We start from the raw sequence: 18990 nt of genomic DNA on the forward strand, positions 1-18990 counted from the left end.
AGGGATTGGAAAACGACACCAAAAAAACGCAGCCCTGCATTTCCCAGCTCCGGGATAAGGAGCACAAAGGGAAGATGTCAATAGGTGTTGGGTTTTTATGAGCATCAGACTTGCCTGGGTTTGGAGAATTCCAAACCAGACCTGGGAATGTGAGGCTTAAATATCCTTTTTTCCTTGGTTTTAAGGTGAAGGAGAGTGCACTGAGATTGGATTTGGGGAAGGAATTCCTGGCTGGGAGGGTGGAGAGGGGCTGGGACGGAATTCCCAGAGAAGCTGTGGCTGCCCCTGGATCCCTGGAAGTGTCCAGGGCCAGGCTGGACATTGGGATTTAGATCACCCTGGGATAGCAGGAGGTGTCCCTGCCCATGGCAGGGGTGGGAATGGGTGATCCTTAAGTTCCCTTCCATCCCAAACCATTCCCTGATGTGGGACAGCCAGTCCAAGTTCAGCCAAGCCTGAGGTGAATAAATCAGGCTCAGCTTGGTCTGGGATTGACCAATGGATTGCAGGACACCCTGGGAATGACCAGTGGATTGCAGGACACCCTGGGAATGACCAATGGATTGCAGTGGGAAGTGTCAGGAAGGATTCTCCTCTCAAAGATGGAGCAACCCTGGGGAGAAATCCCATTGTCAGGGTATCCCTGAAGTCTGTGAAAAGCGGGATGAACCAAGCTCAGCAGTGACCAGGGAAGGCCAGCAGGACCAGGCGGCCTCAGCTTTGGTGCCAGAGCTTTGGGATAGTGCAGCCTAAATTCCAAACAACACGGAGAGAGGCGGAAAGCTGGGATCACAGGATGTTGTGGATGGGCAGTGCAGGGAGGGGAACAAGGTGACCCCAAAATTGTGGGGTGGTCACCCGGGGCTGGCTGGGAAAGCTCAGATCAGGGAATTGGCACTTAAGCCAGACCCAGGGAGAACAAGGACAAGGACAACTTAAATGCATCTTGTTTCCCAAAAAAACAAATTTAGGGAATGGCCTTTTCCAGCACACACCCAGAGCTCCTGGCAGCATCTTTACAGCTGTGTCCAAAAATCCGAATCAGGAATAGTCACAATTAAGAATATTCCCTGCTGGCAGAACTGGGAGATTTCCAGAGCCATAAAAACTCATTCCTTTCACCTTTGATTTCCAGAGTTTTCCTTCTCTTTTTTTTTCTGATGGAAAATCCTGGTTCACCTACAGGGAAAAAGTGCAGGAGGCACCTGCCCGGCTCAGGTTTCCTTTCCCAGTATTTCCGTGTCATCCTGGTACCAGAGTCACAGAATTCCAGACTGGTTTGAGCTGGAAGGGAGTTTGAACACCATCTCCAACCCCATGGGCAGGGAACCCTCCATTGTCCCAGTTTGATCCGAGACTTTTCCTTGGACACTTCCAGGGATGGGGCATCCCTTGAGTCCTGCTCCAGTCCCACCTTCCCACAGCTCCCCGACATCCCCGTGATTCCAATGGAATTTTTTCCCCTCTGTTTCTTGTTGACAGCCAGGTGGAGCCTCCAAAGCAGGATGTGAGCACTGTTTGTTGGAATCCCTGCACCAGCCTCATCCCAAAAAAAGTCTGTTTTCATCCAGACAAAAACTCATTACTTGTTTTACGGGTTTGTGGATGGGCACTGGCCTTGTTTTGGAATCCAAAGGGAATTTTTGGAAAAGCTTCCAGCTGGGACGGTGAAATACAGGGAGATATTTTTAGTGTGGGGTTGTTGGGGCTTTTTCCCTTCCCATAAATCATGAGGATCTGCCTCTGTCCGTGCTGAAAAGGTCACGGGTAGCCGGGAATTTTGGCTGTGCTGGAGGGACCAGGACATCCTTCATCCTGGAAAAGGTGATGGAATCTCAAGTGGGGGGTCCCCACCATTTGCAGGAGAAGCTGGTGATTAATAAGTGGCTTTTTTAGGGAAAGCAGCAGCAGCAGCAGGAAATAAATCCCAGCCCCAGCCAGGTGATCCATGATTCCCCACCACAAAGCTCTGGCTCGGGCAGGGAGCGCTTGGAAGGAAAACTGGGTTGCAACACTTTTAAGGAGGCCGTGGCTTATCGGGAACATCTGTCCCTGCCTAAACCGGGCTGTTAACTTCGTAAAGCCCGAGTTAACAGGGGAAAAACAGGGATTGGCATCGGGAACAGCAGTTCTGGGAAAGGCCCGTGGCGAGGAGGGTGCAGAGGAGCGGGAGGAAGGCTCGAGCCCCTTTGGGTGGCGGAGCCGCTCCCTCTGAGCTCATCCCAGGCTCCCTTTACGGCCTCCCAGGGAAAAGAGGCACTTTTAGGGAATGATTTAAGGAATGATTCATGGCCCTGTTTACGTGTCTGGGTTAGGAGGAGATAAATCACTGCTGGCACTGCAGGCACAGCCGGCTCCAACAAACCAAACACCGCCTGGATCCGCTCGGGATTCCACTCGGGATCAAACTCCTCCGGCCACCGGCGGCGCGTGGCCCCGGCCCAGCAGCAGGGCAGGGATGGGGTTTTTGCCGTGCCCAGGAATAATCTGGGATGAAGGAATGGGGCAGCCCACGGGTCTGGCCAGAGGGGTTCCCCAGCCGTAACTCATCCCCTCAGGAATATAAATCCCAGATATTTTGGGCAGATCGGGGCTGGCACGGACACAGCCCCAGGTGCCCAGTTCCAGTGGGATCTGCACGGATCAGCTGCATAGTCCCTGAATGGGATTTTATTTTGGGTCACTTGGACTTGCCTGGTCTGTTTTACATGGTTCCAAACACAGTTGCAGCTGGGAAGGGAAGTGTGGAGGGAACAGAGGAAGGGTTAGGTGGGATACTGGGGAGGAATTCCCAGCTGGGAGGGCAGGGAGGAGCTGGGATGGAACTCCCAGAGAAGCTGTGGCTGCCCCTGGATCCCTGGAAATGTCCAAGGGCAGGTTGGACACTGGGGCTTGGAGCAGCCTGGGACGGTGGAAGATGTCCCTGCCCATGGCAGAGGTGGACAGGGATCATCCTGAATGTCCTTTCCAACCCAAACCATTCCCTGATTCCGTGACTAAGCATTAGGATGTGTTATTTCCTCTGATAATCTCCCTCACCCCACTTGTTTATTCCATGCTTTTCATGGAGGTCTGTCTAAGCCTGGTTTTCCCTGTGTTTATGGATAGTCTGGGCCAGCAGTGTCCCCTGGAATTTGGGTCGCTGATGGATCAGGGGAATGCTGACTCACGGAGCAGAGGCATCACCACCTGCAGCCCCGCGTCTCCCAGGGACACATCCGGGGGATTTTCCAGGCAAATCCAACAGGGAGGCAAAAATAAGAAACCTTCAGGGGCTGACCAGACTGAGGAATCTGTTATTCCAAGAGAGGGATGGAAACCAGGAGCTGGAGCCAGAGGGGGAATCTGAAGAGACAGGAAGTGCCCGAGATCAGGTTGGACACTGGGGCTTGGAGCAGCCTGGGACACTGGGAATTGTCCCTGCCATGGCAGGGGGTGCCACTGGATGATCCTTGAAATCCCTTCCAACCCAAACCATCCCACACTGATGCCGGATGTTTGGATTTTCCAATGCAAACCCACAGCCCCTCTCCCAGGTGTGATTCCCGGGATTCCTGCCCTGGATAAGATCCAGACCCGGGATCCTTCCCGTGGCTGCAACGATGCTCTGACCTCATCCAGGGAGCAGCCTTTGTGACATCAGCCTTGTTGGGGTGACATCCAGGCCAGGGGGGCCCCCTCCCCATCTGGAAATCCTTCTTCTCCTGCCCCAATTTCCATGATGTGGAGCTCACTGGTGGAAATGGACGGGCACAGCCTCACCCCCACCACGGCAGCTCCCATCCTGAGGGACAATTCCCTGCCCAATCCGTGCTGGAACGTGTCCCTGCTGTCCCCGCTGTCCCCTGGGACGTGCCCTCAGTCCTGGTGGTGCTGCCCAGGCGGATGATCCGCGGATGATCCCGAGGGAGCGGCTGTTGGCACCGGCAGCTCTCCGAGGTTTCCCTGCTCCGGCTGTGGCTCCTGGCACACGCGGAGCAGCGGGAACGTGGCCCAGAGCTGCCCCACGGCCTTGGCACGGCATTCCCAGGGCACGGATTCCGCCTCTCCCCGCGCTCCAATCCCACCGGCGGACGTGACCTGGCAGGAGTCAATCCCAAATCCCCGCTGGGGCAGCAGGGAGGGATGTGGGACTGACCATTCCAGCAGAAATATCTTGGGATCATCCCCCAAGCCCCCTTAGGGACATCAAGGATGGCAAAGGGAGAGTTTTGCTTCCAGCTCCATTTCTCCGGATGGGAGGGAAGAAGGGAGGGCTGCTCTAGGCCTGTGCCTCTGGAAAAGGGAATTGCTGGGATTAGGATGCAGCTGGATGTCTGAACAAATGCTCCAGGGAAAGGAGCAGGTTATCCTGACCCGAAGGATTTGTGCTATCCCAGGTCTCCAAGCTGCAGCAGGGAAGTCATGCCAAGATTTTGCCTCTCTCCCAAAATTCCTGGGCTGCCAGAGGCCACGCAGTGATCCTGTGTTGATTCCCAGCCAGGGCTGCTGGAAGGTGAGGGGTTGGTGTTTTGGAAGGAGGAAAGACCAGGAAAATTGGGGGGGAAAAGGGGAAAAATGAATCAATCCTAGCATGGGCTCCTGGAGCAGCTGCATTGGGATTTCAGTCAAACCTTTGGAAAATTCACCCATGGGAAGGCTGGAATTCGGGAGCAGGAGCTCTTTTCCCATTCCTGGTGCAGGCAGAGCTCCCTCTGATCCCAGGGGAAGAGAAATTCCTGCGTCTCAGGCTCATTGCTCCCAAATCCTTCTTTTCCTCCCCTCCTCCGGAGGCAGAGGACCAAAAACTTTGGGATAGTCCAAAGGGATAAGGCAGGGAAATGGGAGAAACTTTGCTGGGCCTGTGGGAAACTGAGGCAGGATCTGCTTTTCACATTCCCAGGTGGAATTTTTTAGGGAGCTTGGAGTCACCGAGGTGTGCAGGATCTGCATGTCTGGAGTTCAGTAAGACAAGATCACCCAGAACGTCCGGGTGAACCCTGAGGATGTTTTGCCTCTTGAGGGATATTCCAGCTTTTCACCTGGAGCAGGGAGGTGCAGGACCATGGAGGGGCCACAGGTGATCCCAAATCCTGGCTCTGCTTCTTCAGGAGACTTGGAGTCACCTCCACAGGTCCCTTTCGGCTTGAAAAGTTGGGCTTGAGGAGGACTAGGACTTCTCCAGGATGACCAGGATGGGAATCCTGGAATATCGGAGACATTTCGGTTGGGATTAATCATCCCTGAAGTGCGGAATGCCATGGGTGTTGTTGGTGATCCAGGAATAGAATTCCAACCCCTGCTCCATGCTCTGATCTCTGGGAAGAACATCTCTGCTCAGGCAGCCCGAGAGGAAATTATGGGAATCTTCTCCTTGCTTGGAAGTTGATTTTTCCATAGCTCAGCCTCTCAGGTCCCACCTCATTTGCTCCAGGGGTGGAAAAGCAGGAAACCCTTTGGGACTGACAAATGTTGTCCCCAAATTGCTGTTCCTGAAAAGGCGCCACAAATCTCAGTTCTCCTGGATAAATGGCACGTGCTGACTGCAAATTGTGGGTTCCCAATCCCTGGAAGTGCCCAAGGCCAGGCTGGATGGGGCTTGGAGCAGCCTGGGATAGTGGAAAACCTCCTTGCCCAGGGAATGGGATGAGCCTTAAGGTCCCTTCCAACCCAAACCGTTCCAGAATTGCAAAGCTTTCCCTTTTCCCTTCTTTCTCCTGCGCTCCTTTTCCCCTTCCCAGCGATTCCCTGGCGCTCTCCCAGCAGATCCCAGCCCTCCATCCCAACAAATCCCTTTGCTTGGAGCTGCTTTTTGAGCTGCTGCCAGGGAAGTGGCACAGCAAGGACCCCGTTATTCCCCAAAATGAAGCCCATAAATGGAGATGACCGGGACCTCCCAGGGGACACTTGGGATTTGCTTTCGTGGCTGGGACATCAGCCAGGGAATGGGAATTCCAGAGGACATCCTCGTCCTACCCCACAGGCTCCGGAGGGGCAAGGAAAGGGAGGAAAACTGATCCAAATGGATTTAACAGCCTCAGGATAAAGCTTTTGTGTCCTCCTTCCCTTTGGCATTTCTGCTTTCTCCGGGCAAGGAGAGAATAGCGACATTCCCAGATCTTTTCCCCACGAGGAACTTTTATTTTCCAGCAAAACCCAGCAGTGGGAAGAGAGAAGGGGATGACTGAGCAAGAGGAGCAGGTGGGATTTGATTGGAAAACCGGGAAGCCTGGGGAGGAGCCTCCATCCCTTCCAGGTGCTCCTGGGATTTTGGGAACAGAGGGGGAAAACATCCCTCAGGATAAAACTATTCCTTGGACAAACTGCATGCCAAGGAACTCAGTGCAGGAATTTCTGCTGAGGAAATTTAGGGAAAGCTGATTTAAAGGGATTTGCTGGCAGTTTTTCGAGGGATTAAGTCAGCTGGGACAGGATAACCTCGACCTCTTCCTCCAAAACAGCTGGATTTGGGAGCTGGGCGCATATGGGACAATTTCTGCCTTCCCTTGGATCCTCCTCTTGCTCCCAGGATTCCCATCAGCAAAAATTCCTCCTCAAAAATCTTCTCAGTGCTCCGGAGTGGACAATTAACGGGAAAAAAGAGGGTGGGGGGAAAGAAATCCCAAAAAAGGCTGATCCAATTTATTTCAGGTGCTGGTTTGAGGAAGGAGTAAGTCCCAGCTGCTCTGGGCAGGAAAAGACCATAGGAGAAGCCCTTAGGGAATAGCTCAGGTTGGTAAATCCCATCCTGGATATTCCCAGTTTTCCATCAAGGCAGGGATTATTGGGAAAAATATATCCTGTATTTATTCCTTTCTGTTGGAGAAAGGGTTTTACCAGGATGAGGGATTTTAGGGGGGGGATAAAAAGGTGAAGGCATGTGGGAATTTGATAAAAGAGGAGGGAATTGTTGAATATGGGAATCTTGAGGAGGTTTTGGCACTGGAATTCACTGGGATGAAAAATTCCCAGTGCCTTTTATCTCCTTTTTCATTGTCCTGAGCAGAATGTGCAGGGAGTTCATGGAATAAACAGAGAAAATTCTGGAATTAATGTGGATTTTGGCATTCTCAGTATGGCACAGGTGGCCTTAAAAAGAGAAGAAATCCGTGGATATTGATGAAAATATCCCTTTTTTAGCCAATTTTCCATCTTAGCCTAATTCCAGGAGGCACCAGTTTAGGAAAAGAGGCGACACTTGAGGCTGGCACCTCCCAGCCTTGGGGCAGTTTAGGATGTTCCTGCCCCCAGAATTTGCATCCAGGCTCCGGATTTTCCCAGCTCCTGCTGGATTTGGGCTTCGCTCATTTGTCTGATCCTGGCTGGGATTTGCTGGGATTTTTCATCTGGTTCTTTTCATCTGAGTCTCAAATCCTGCAAATTAGGGATTAATTTCCCTCCTCTCTCCATACCCTATGGACATCTCATCCTGGGACCTCCATCCCTGGTTTTGTCCCACCCAAAGGGATTTGAATCCCCTCCAAAGCAGCGCCTGCTCCGTTCCCAGCACTTCCCACTCATTCCCAAATCCTGAAGCCCCACCTGGGCACTCCAGGAAGTGAAGCCGCTTCTTTTGCTGCCTGGGAATCTCCAGATTCCCAAAAATTGGCACAAATGGTTTAAGCAAGCCCGTCCCCCGGCATTTTTTTTTGGATCAGGTGTTGAGATTGTTTTTCCAAGGGAAAGCTTTGCCTGGCCAGAGCCAGACATGCCTTGGATCAGGAAGTTATCACAAGGAAAATATTCCATGGATTCCTTTCACCTTGGACAGCTAGGCTGGGAAGAGGAGCAGGGGATTTAATTTTGCCTTAAAATCAGGAGATCCAGAGCAGGAAAATCCAAGGAAAATCAGGAAAATGTGCAGTTAGGGAATTGAAATTCCTCCCGCAGCTGGAAGATCCAAACGTGCTCCAGGTTTTTGAGCTCTGGGTGTTTGTGCTTTTCCACCTGCTGTCCCTTGATCCCAAATCTGAGAATTCCAGGGTTGGGTCATCCCCAATCCCTGGGGCTCTTTCAGCCCCACAGAGGCACAGAAATGTCCCCACAAGGGTTTGGGAGAGAGGGAATGCCAAGTTCCAAATTCCCAGCCTGGTTTTCCCTGGATGTTTCATGGGATTTATCCAGCACCATTCCACAGTCTTCCCATAAGCTTTTAAGAACTGATGTCTTCAAACACAAGGATTTTGCGAAAAATCTCTGGTTTAATCCATAAATTTATTTACATTCACATTTCCACCCCTTTGACCAGGGGGAAACCCACAAAGTCAGGTCCTAAATAGATTTTTTTTTTATCATTTGAACCATTTTTTGGGAGGAGAGGAGGGAATGTGGGGTCAGTTTTGGTGGATTTTTTTTAAGGATAGATCAGATTTAGGAAATTAAACCTGAGCTGGGCTCGGAGCTCTGTCTCTGCCCAACTCCAGGCCCAGCCCTCAGTGATTTTTCCCTTTTATTTCTGGGAATGAAAATGTGTTTTCTGCGCATCCCTGCAAGCACAGCCAGAGCAGCCGAGGACTGAGCGTGCTTGGGATGAATCCCTTGGAATTCCTGAGGTCCCATCCCTCTAAATCCAGCCTAACTCCTCCAGCTTTGTCGGAATCGCTCTGGCTTTGTACAGATCCGAGCTGACCCCGAGCTTTTCTGTTCCCAATCCAAGCTGCAGCGAGGGATGGTGCCTTCAATGTGGACAGGCCAAACATCTGGGAAGGGCTGGAACCGTTCCCATTAACGTGGACGCGGTTTGGAAGCGACTCCCGCTTGTGAAGGGTTTTCAGCCTGGATTTGTTCCAAGGACACGAAAAGCCAACTCCTGTTTTACTCCCGGCCCTTATCAGATTGAACCGCACGGCTGCGCGTTCGTTGCCCCCGTTGCTCTCCCTGGGAGCCCACTGGGAACTCGAATCCCGGCTGATGTGGGAGCTGGGATTCATTAACCCTCGTTATGGCATTTGGAGGGAGTTTGTGTCGGGAGTTAATTGGCCCTCAGCTGGTTCCTGTTACTGCCTTGGCAAAGGGGATGAGCTGGAAACGGGGGAAGAAACCTGGATTTGGGATAGGGGTGGCTTGGGGAGTGCAGGGAAAGCATGGAATGGGTTGGTTGGGAGGGATCTTAAGGATTATCCCAATCCCATCCCATTCCATGGGTAGGGAAACCTTCCACTATTCCAGGGTGCTCCAGCCTGGCCTTGGACATTCCATGGATCTGAGGGCAACCACAGCTGCTCTGGGAATTCCAGCCCAGTCAGGAATTCCCAATTCCCAATCTCCCATCCATCCCTGCCCTCTGGCAGTGGGAGCCATTCCCTGTGTCCTGTCCCTCCATCCTTGTCCCCAGTCCCTCTCCAGCTCTCCTGGAGCTCCTCAGGCCCTGCCAGGGGCTCTGAGCTCTCCTGGGACAGAGGGTGGGGAGATGCTGTCAGCTCCCAGTTCTGCCTGGGACAGATCCCTCCACACATTCCTGGGATTCAGGCAGGGTTTTGTGGAGCCTGACGTCTATGGATCAAATCTCCATGCAGAGGAGGAAGCAGCACGGGAGGTTGTAATTCCTAAGAGGAGAGGGGTCCTTGGCATTAAATTATTTCCTAGGAATGTTTTCCTCCTGGGTAGCAGCCTCATCCCTGCAATCTGGGATGCTCCATCCCAAAACTGCTGCTTCCACGTGTGAATGTGCACGATGGGATCAGCCCCAGCCTGAACTTCCTCCCACCTCCGTGGATGGTCATTCCATGGAGGAGCCGCTCCTTGGGACACAACTGCACAGCAAACCAGGATTCCCAGGGCGAGGCTGAGGAAATCATGGATGCAGGGCAGGGTTTGGAACTGGAGTTTGACCTCTCTGTCCCCTCCCTGCAGGTGGATGCCGACGATGTCATCACCAAGGAGGAGCAGATCTTCCTCCTGCTGAAGGCCAAGGCCAAGTGCGAGCGCCACCTGAAAGCCAAGGTGCCCAAGGTGCACGGTGAGTGCTCCCAAATTCCGGGGCTGGAGCTGGACCCCCCCCTGCTCCTCCCAGCCCTTCCCCCAGCCCCACGTGCTGGGAGCAGGGAGGGAAGGAGGCGCTTGGAGCATCCCAGCGAATCGGTTTTCCAAGATAGTCCATGGGGAGGAGGTTTCGGTGCGAAGAGTTGGAAAGCAAAGCTGTCCCAGACTTGTTCTGCTCTAGAATTCCAAACACCGAGGGTCCAGGAGGATGAAGAAGTTGTGGAATTATAGCCCTGGTTGTTCTAAGGGAGAGCACCAACCACCAGCTCTGCCCGGATCACAGAATTCCAGAATGGGTTGGGTTGGGAGGAACCTTAAACACCCTGTTCCATCCCTCTGGAATGGGCAGGGACACCTCCCACTGTCCCAGGGCACTCCAACCTGGCCTTGGACACTTCCAGGGATCCACAACTTCTCTGAGAATTCCATCCCCAATTCCTAATTCCCAATCTCCCACCCATCCCTGCCCTCTGGCAGTGGGAGCCATTCCCTGGGTCCTGTCCCTCCATCCTTGTCCCCAGTCCCTCTCCAGCTCTCCTGGAGCCCCCTCAGGCCCTGCCAGGGGCTCTGAGCTCTCCCTGGAGCTTCTCCTCTCCAGGAGAACATCCCCAGCTCTCCCAGCCCGGCTCCAGCCCTGGGATCAGCTCTGGGGCCTCCTCTGGACTTGCTCCAGAGGAAAGCCACTATTCCAAATCCCAAAAATCCTTTGCAGTCAGTGACAGAGAAAACAAAACAGCACCCCAAGACCTTTCTCCTTCCCCACTCTTTCTCCTCGGAAGGGCCCAAGCTCAGCTGAGCCTCTTCCTTCCGTTTCCTTTCTATTTTGGGCTGGAAAATCACTCCCGGCTGTGGGACCGGTGGGGAGGAGGAAGGAGAGAACTCTCTGATGTGGGGAGCAGAGCCCTCACCCCCCGCTGGCTCCTTCCCTCGCATTCCCAAGTGTTAATTCCCGAGGGACCCTTCAGTCCCCGGGGTGGGTGTCCTGTCCCACTTCCTCTATTTCCTGGGAAAACGGGACAAGCCACGATGTTCCTGCACCTCGGCTTTCCCTTCCCTCGCGGTGGGAATTGTCCCCAAACCCAGCTCCACCACCTGCCCTCCCGGTGCCTTTGGAAATGCCAGCAAGGCCCATAAAATCCCAGCTTTCCTTTGATCCCGAGCCTCCTGTTTTCCATCAGCAAACCTCAAGCCACATCCTCTGCTGCTCCTTTGTCCCCTCACCCCGTGCCCAATTAACACCTCGTTAATGAGCACATGTGTGAAGGCATTTCCTGCTGCTGCCCACCTGGTCCTGCCCCTTTTCCAGCTTTTCTGAGGCAGCGCTTGGGATTGATTCCCCCTTCACAGAGGGCAGGGATGGGGATGTGATTGACAGCTGGATTTTGGGCTCTTTCCCAAGGGCAGAGCAAAGGAAGCAGATCCCAGGGATTTGGAGATCCCTGGTTTTGGTTGGAGACCTGGGTCTGGGACTGGAACGAGAAACTTCCAATATCCAATGGTTTGATCCTATGGACCACATCCTGCCCCTGGAAAAAGCTGTCCTGAGCTCCTCAGACCCCCTGCTCCATCCTCTACAGCAAATCCAATCCCAAATAGTCCAAGAGGAGGAATCAGCTGGATTTCAAGGCTTTGGAGACTTCACCCATTAGCAGAGGAGAATTAGATCCAATTAATCTGCACCAATCCAAAAGCAGAACAAATTCCCACTCAACCTTTGGAATAGCTTTTGAGCATTTAGCACCCCACAAATTCCCTTTAAGACTTCCCAAACAAGGCAGGGATTTGCCAGACTGCCCCTGAGATGGTTTAAGGAGTTTGTGGTCTCAACAAAGAGTTTTCCAATTTGAAAAAGTTCTTTCCACTTTTCAGAGGAGCTGCAATCCACAGATTTTGGGATTTCAGATGCCCTTGGACACAGGGAGGGCGGTGGGTCTGGTGCTTTCTTCCTTGGATGATCCAGAATTTGGGATGTGGCGTCTGTTTTGGTGATCAGAGACATCCAGACCCGTGCCCTCCTCATCCAGAGGGAGGATCTCATCCCGTTACCTCTTCAGTGACTGCAGATCCCAAAGAAAAATCTGGGAAGTCTTCACCATTATGATGCTCCAGCTCCTGTTCACAGATAGGATTTAAAAGGAAAAATTTCTGATGAAAAGTAGGTTTTGTTTGGAGCAAAATAAATCCTGGATGTGGCTTCCAGTTGACCCATGGTCAAATCCATGATGGGTTTGTCATTCCAAAGGGAAAAGGACAGGCCCACAAAGAGGCAGCAGTTTTGGGGAGATCCTCAGGAAAACACATCCCGCATTTATCCGAGGATGGGATTTCTCCAGCCTTTCTTAGGGAGTTGTTTGTGGTGAGGGATAAGATCCTCGTTCAGCTCTGCTGGAAGGGATCTTCCTAGAGAGCCAGAATCCCTCTGGGATCATCCTGGAGCAACTCCAATCGAGGGCCGACCCTGCCGACAGCCCAGCAGTGTCGGATGTTTGAGAAAGGAGAAAGTTTCCACTTAAAATTCCTGACCCAGCTTGAGGACTTGAGGGGGATCTCTCCTGGGAAACTCCTCGCCACAGGGGTCGTAGGAAAAGAGTCTTTGACCCCATTCCAGAAAGTGGGAACATGTCCCAGCTGGCAGGATCGATATTCCAAAGAAAATTCTTAGGGAACAAAAAGGTTAAAACCCTCTAAAGTTTCAGACTTTCTTCAGCCAGTGTTTATGTGTAAAAACTCCAAATTCCATTTTTTTTCACCCCCTAAACAGGTTAAAATTCTGTTTTATGGGAGGATGAGGTCCCTCCTCTCCTCCTGGAGGGCTCACAGGGATCCTCTGGCCCCTGGTCACCTCCCAGGTGTCTCTGAGCCCTGCTCCTGATCCATGTGGCTCCCACATGGATATGTGCCACGGGGAGCCGAGGCTGAGCTGCTCCAGGAGCTTCCAAAGAGGATTCGTGCGTCATCTCCACCTTTGGCTGAGGCACTGAGGGCTGGAGACCCAAAATACAAAACCAAAAAAACCCCAAAACCCTTCCCCCACAAGCATTTGGTTTCCTCCTTTTCTCTTTTTTTCACCCCCCCTCCCCTTTTTTTCCTTAAATTTAGTCTCCAGATGAAAGCCTTTGGGAAAGAACAGGAAACCCAAAAATTTCTCTTCTCCCGACACAAATATTCCATCCCAGCCCTGGTGGGCAGCTGATGCCACCCCAAAGTTAAACCTGGAAGGGGATGAAGTGAAATTCCCACCAGCCCTGAGCCATCAGACCTGACTTTTTCTTTTTTTTTTTTTTTTTTTTTTTAATCCATGAATTAAAAGCTTGTCTTTGCCTGGTTTGGAAAAGGAGATGGGACATTTTGTGGGGAAAGAAGAGGGAGTTTTGCACAACCCTGTCATTAGCAAAGGCCATGGCCAACCCTTGCGCTGAGCCCGAGGTGTTGCAGCTCCAAACTGTGTTGTTTTTTTACTAAATAAACCTGTTTTCCCAGGAAAGGTGTTATTTTTAGTTGGGAATCTGGGTCTATTTACCTGGGTTGTGCATCCCAGTTTGGTTTCACTGTCCCTAAAAGACCTAGAGCTGATTCCAGGCTCTTGCTTGCCTCGAGAACCCCCAAAATCTGCTCCTGGTTTCCTCTCCAGAGGGTCCAGCACCATTCCCTGATGCCAGGAGCTCCCAGAGGTTGGGAGAAGCCTCAGGCACCTCAGAAATTAAGGGAGACAGAGGCATCCTAAGGTCTAAACACCCCAGTCCTCTACAAATCCATAATTTCTCCAGCTATTTCCATCTTCTCCCAGTTTCTCTTCTCAGTCCTTGCAGATGTGGCCCAAATTCCACAAAAAAAAACCCCAAACCATTCCTTGTGAACATATTCCCAGCACAGTTTTGGCTTGGAAGAGCTGTCACTGCCCCAGTGGACACCAGCTGGGGGGGGTCAGCATGGACCAAGAGACTTTTTAGCATGGAATTATGGACTGGGAGATCTTCCAGGATGGAACTGTGGACAGGGAGAGCTTCTAGGATGGAATTATGAACCAGGAGTGCTTCTAGGATGGAATTACGGAGCGGGATAGCTTCCAGGATGGAATTATGGACAGAAAGAGTTTCTAGGATGGAATTATGGACCGGGAGAGCTTCTAGGATGGAATTGTGGACCAGGAGAGTGGCTAGGATGGAATTATGGACCAGGAGAGCTTCTAGGATGGAACTGTGGACCAGGAGAGTGGCTAGGATGGAATTATGGACCGGGAGAGCTTCCAGGATGGAATTGTGGACCAGGAGTGCTTCTAGGATGGAGTTATGGATTGGGAGAGCTTCTAAAATGGAATTATGGACTAGGAGAGTGTTTAAGATGCAATTATGGACTGGAAGAGTGTCTAGGATGGAATTGTGGACCAGGAGTGCTTCTAGGATGGAGTTATGGATTGGGAGAGCTTCTAGGATGGAATTATGGACCAGGAGAGTTTCTGGGATGGAATTATGGACCAGGATAGTATCTAGGATGGAATTATGGATCGGGAGACCTCTGAGGATGGAATCACAGACCAAACTGCTCTTCTGGAGTGTGAGAGAGTTCGGAGTCACCGATATGAACTGTGATGGACTTGAAGGAGCTGAAACTGGGATGCGGCTTCTACCTACAAAGCTTTATGAGCCAGGGGCTCCCAGTCCTATTGAGGAATGTCCACAGGGCTTGGAACTCATGGGAGGAATGGATCTCAGGGATTACGAGAGGCACAAGTGGTCTGCAGTTTAGATTTGTAAAGGAACACAGAGAAAGGTTGGAAAACATTCCAAAGGGTGGCTGAACTCTAATGCTAATTATCAACCTTGTTTTAATGATTGATGGGAGCGACAGTTTTCCCGCTCAGAGGCAGGCTGGAGGGGTTTGGAAGGACTGGATCTGCTGGAATGAGGAAAGAACGGGATGTGCCAGCAGTGGCAGGTAGGGAGTTCCCGATGGGATGTTGGAGGTTGAGTTTCAGCTCCTGGGTTGGGAAGTTGGGGCTGGGTGGGCAGTGTCCAGCTGGAACTGGCTGGTGAGGTCAGGAAGGTGTTTCCAGAGCTGGGTCATGGAATTGTCTGGTGGCCTTGGGACTGGGGTGAGCCAAGACATGTTGTGACGTGGAACAGCTCCTGGCCCCTGTGTCCATCCCTCCAATATCTGTTTCCTCCAGGGATGAGCATGGAAGGGGTGTTCTGTCCATGAGACACTGGGTGAAGAGCAGGAAAGGTCTTTGAGCAGTGACAGACAGAAGCTGCATCCACCTATGGCCATGCAACCCCTGGAGCAGGTCCAATGGGGCTGAGGAAGGGCCTGGAACATCTCAGTGCCCAGGAAAGGCTGAGGGAGCTGGGGCTGCTCAGCCTGGAGAGAGCCCCAGTGAGAGGGGCCTGAGCCCTGGGTGTCCCTGGGTGTCCCTGGGTGTACCTGGGTATCTCTGAGTGTCCCTGGATGTTCACTGGGTGTCCCTGTCTGTCCCTGGGTGTCCCTGGTTGTCCTGGATGTTCACTGGTTGTCCCTGGATGTTCACTGGCTGTCCCTGGTTGTCCCTGGTTGTCCCTGGGTGTTCACTGGCTGTCCCTGTGTGTCCCTGTGTGTCCCTGGATGTTCACTGGCTGTCCCTGGGTGTCCCTGGATGTTCACTGGGTGTCCCTGGATGTTCACTGGCTGTCTCTGGATATTCACTGGCTGTCCCTGGGTGTCCCTGTGTGTCCCTGGATGTTCACTGGCTGTCCCTGGATGTTCACTGGGTGTCCCTGGATGTTCACTGGCTGTCTCTGGATATTCACTGGCTGTCCCTGGGTGTCCCTGTGTGTCCCTGGATGTTCGCTGGCTGTCCCTGTGTGTCCCTGGATGTTCACTGGGTGTCCCTGGCTGTCCCTGGATGTTCACTGGCTGTCCCTGGCTGTCCCTGTGTGCAGGGAGGGTCAGAGCAGGGCCAGGCTGTGCTCCAGGGCCCAGCAATGGCACCAGAGGAATGGGCAGGGACTGATCCCAGGAATTCCCCCGGCACAGGAGGCAGAACTTCTGCCCTGGGCAGTGCCCAGCCCTGAGCAGAGACCAGACAGGCTGTGGGGTCTCCCTCACCGGGGATATTCCAGAGCTGCCAGGATGTAATCCTGAGCCCTGTGCCCTGGGATGGCCCTGCTGGAGCAGCTGATCCACTGTGGTTCCTTACAGCCTGATTCGGTTGGATCAGTGAGGTTCCCACTCCTCACGTCCTTCCAGACTGTCCAAGCAATATCCACGACATCCATATCCACACACAGCCGGGTCACACAGCCGGGTCACACACTCCAGCCCACCCCCTTATAGACCAAGACGGCCCCAAAACTGCCCCTCATCCCCCCTGCCTCACAGCCACGTTCGAAATCCACCTGCAAAGCCACAAACTTAATTCCTGCCCCTGCAAGCCCCCTTTCCTCCCTTTTCCTGTCCCAAAATTCTTTCTCCCCCATTCCTATCCCAAAACAATTCCTCCTCTCTTCCTATACCAGAACAATTCCTCCTCACTTCCTATCCCAAAATAATTCCTTCCCCTTCCTATGCCCAGATGATTTTTCCCCCTTCCTATCCCAAAACAATTCTTCCTGCTTCCTATCCCAAAATTATTCCTCCCCTCTTCCTATCCTCAAACAATTCCTCCTCACTTCCTATCACAAAACTATTCTCCCCTTTCCTATCCCCAAATGATTTTCCCCTCTTCCTATCCCAAATCAATTCCTCCTCACTTCCTATCCCAAAACTATTTTCCCCTTTCCTATTCCCAAATGATTTTCCCCTCTTCCTATCCCAAATCAATTCCTCCTCACTTCCTATCCCAAAACTATTTTCCCCTTTCCTATTCCCAAATGATTTTCCCCTCTTCCTATCCCAAATCAATTCCTCCTCACTTCCTATCCCAAAACTATTTTCCCCTTTCCTATCCCCAAATGATTTCTCCCCATTCCTATCCCAAAATGCTGCCTCAGTTTTTTTTTATTTTTTTTTTGGGTCACTCCTCCCCGCCTGCTTCCAATGCCCCAAATGTCCTTCCCGTAATGGAGTGACCACAATCACACAGCGTATTCCAACTGTGGTCTCCCGGGTGCCGGAATGAGCCGGGCTGATTTATATTCCGTGCCCCTGGATAAACACCTCGAGCCCGTGTTTGCGTTTGTGCAGCTGCCAAGGAGCCTCGCAGATGGTCGGAATGCAAAGTGTCCCATTCCGGCTGGAACGGGAATTGAGGCTGGGGGAGAGGAATGGAGCAGGAAGGGAAAGGGAAAAGGGGATGGGATAGGAGCAGGAAGGAGGGAATGACTCTCCGTGCACCCTGAGCAGGGATGGCCCAAATTTGCTCCTACTTTTCTGTCTTCTACCAAAGCCACCTCTGGGATTCTGGAATTCTGACTTGGCTCAGGCTGGGGAGCAAAATCAAGGAGCAAAATGAGGAATGTATTCGGGATAGCCCCTTCCCAAAGTGTTCTGGGATTGGCCTTCCTGCCTTCCAGAGGGACATCCTGCAGCAATGACATCCAGGAGTGTTTTAGCTTGTTCCCATCTTGGCATGACTTCAGCCTCCACGTCCTGAGATTCCAACCTCCAACAGGAAAAGATTGATCCAAGAGATATCTTGGTGGACAGGAGCCAGGGGGATCCTGGAGGGATCCCATGCTTCCCTTCAGGTCTCATTTCTTCAGGAATGTCATCCAAGAGAGTTTTTGCTTGTTCCCACCTTGGAATTACTGCAACTTCCATGTGCTTCAAGGGGGAAGGTGAGATCCAAGAGATGTCCTGGTGGACACGAGCCAATGGGATCCTGGAGGGATCCCATATTTCCCTTCAGGACTCGTTTCTCCAGCACTGAAGTGGTCAGTGATGTCCTCAAATCACGAGGAATTCTGGTGCCATTCCCACCTTCCTGTCCCCATCCATGAGATATTTGGAGGAGGAGGCAAATCCCCGAGGCATAAACACGATCATCCCTTCAGCATTGTCTGGATGATGGATACACACCCAAAACACTCTGGGATGTGGGACATGTGTGAGACTTCCCTGTTTTCTTAATAGTTTATGAATTCCTTTGGACTTCCATCATCCGTGAATCCTACTATTTCTTCCAAGGAAAGAAACGTTCGACTTTTCCGGTTCCACGTCCTGAACTACCTGGATCGATCCAAACAGCACAGTGGAACCCTCAAACTCATTTTCACCAGAATTCCAAGAGGTTTTCGATAAGCTTTTTCAACTGGATCCTTTGGAATTCTCCGTGCTTTGGAATATTATTACCAGTGTCTCAGGAGGGACCTATTAACAGGCCAAACTTTCCCAATTTTCTACTTTCTTCTTGGAATTCAGCCTGGATCTCCTTGGAGAAATGACCAGAAGAAAAGGAAAACAAAGGGAGAAGCCAAGTTGTTGATACTGTGAATGTTTCTATAAATTCAGGGGAAAAAAAAAATGTTTGGAGGAGCTCTTTGGGCAAACAAGCAGAAAGGAATGTCTTGTTTGGATTCCGGCACAATGGGAAATAAGGGATTTTCCCTTCCTGTTTTGTCAGAGGTTCATGGAATGATTTGGATTTGGGAGGGGCCTTAAAGCCTATTCAGTTCCACCCCTGCCACGGCCAGGGACAGCTCCCACTGTCCCAGGGTGATCCAAGCCCTTTCCAACCAGACCTTGGACACTTCCAGGGATGGAGCATCCACAAATTCTCTGGAAAGGCTGTTCCAGTGTCCCACTACCCTCATGATAAAAAAAATATTCCTTGGAATTAGTGGGAATGAACCGTCCTGTGGCTTAAACCCATCCCTCCTTGTGGTCCTGGGAGGTCTCCTTAGATGGGAGGGTTGGAGGGATTTGGGATAGGAGAGAAGGATGGTGAGGCTCCTCTGCAGCACAAACAGCTTTTGGCTGTGTTAAACCCCAGGAATGTGGATCCAACAATCCCAAAGTGCAACTGCTCCTGGTATCAGTCCATATTTCCATTTGAAAGAGGTTTTCCAAGAGTTTCAGTCAATGTAGGAGCTCCTCAAATCACTCCAGGAGTTCCAG

General features: G+C 51.9%; 1 protein-coding gene across 1 annotated transcript in view; it reads left to right on the top strand.

Moving 5' to 3' along the window:
* PTH1R (parathyroid hormone 1 receptor) overlaps nucleotides 1-18990 on the top strand; it is an 89618-nt gene that overhangs the window by 32987 nt on the left and 37641 nt on the right. Inside the window, exon 2 of the mRNA XM_077781366.1 lies at nucleotides 9832-9937. Within this exon, the coding sequence (XP_077637492.1) occupies nucleotides 9832-9937 (106 nt within the window). The remainder of the gene's footprint in view (nucleotides 1-9831; nucleotides 9938-18990) is intronic.

The sequence above is a fragment of the Lonchura striata genome, chromosome 1 (assembly GCF_046129695.1).
Source record: "Lonchura striata isolate bLonStr1 chromosome 1, bLonStr1.mat, whole genome shotgun sequence".
Lineage (NCBI taxonomy): Eukaryota > Metazoa > Chordata > Aves > Passeriformes > Estrildidae > Lonchura > Lonchura striata.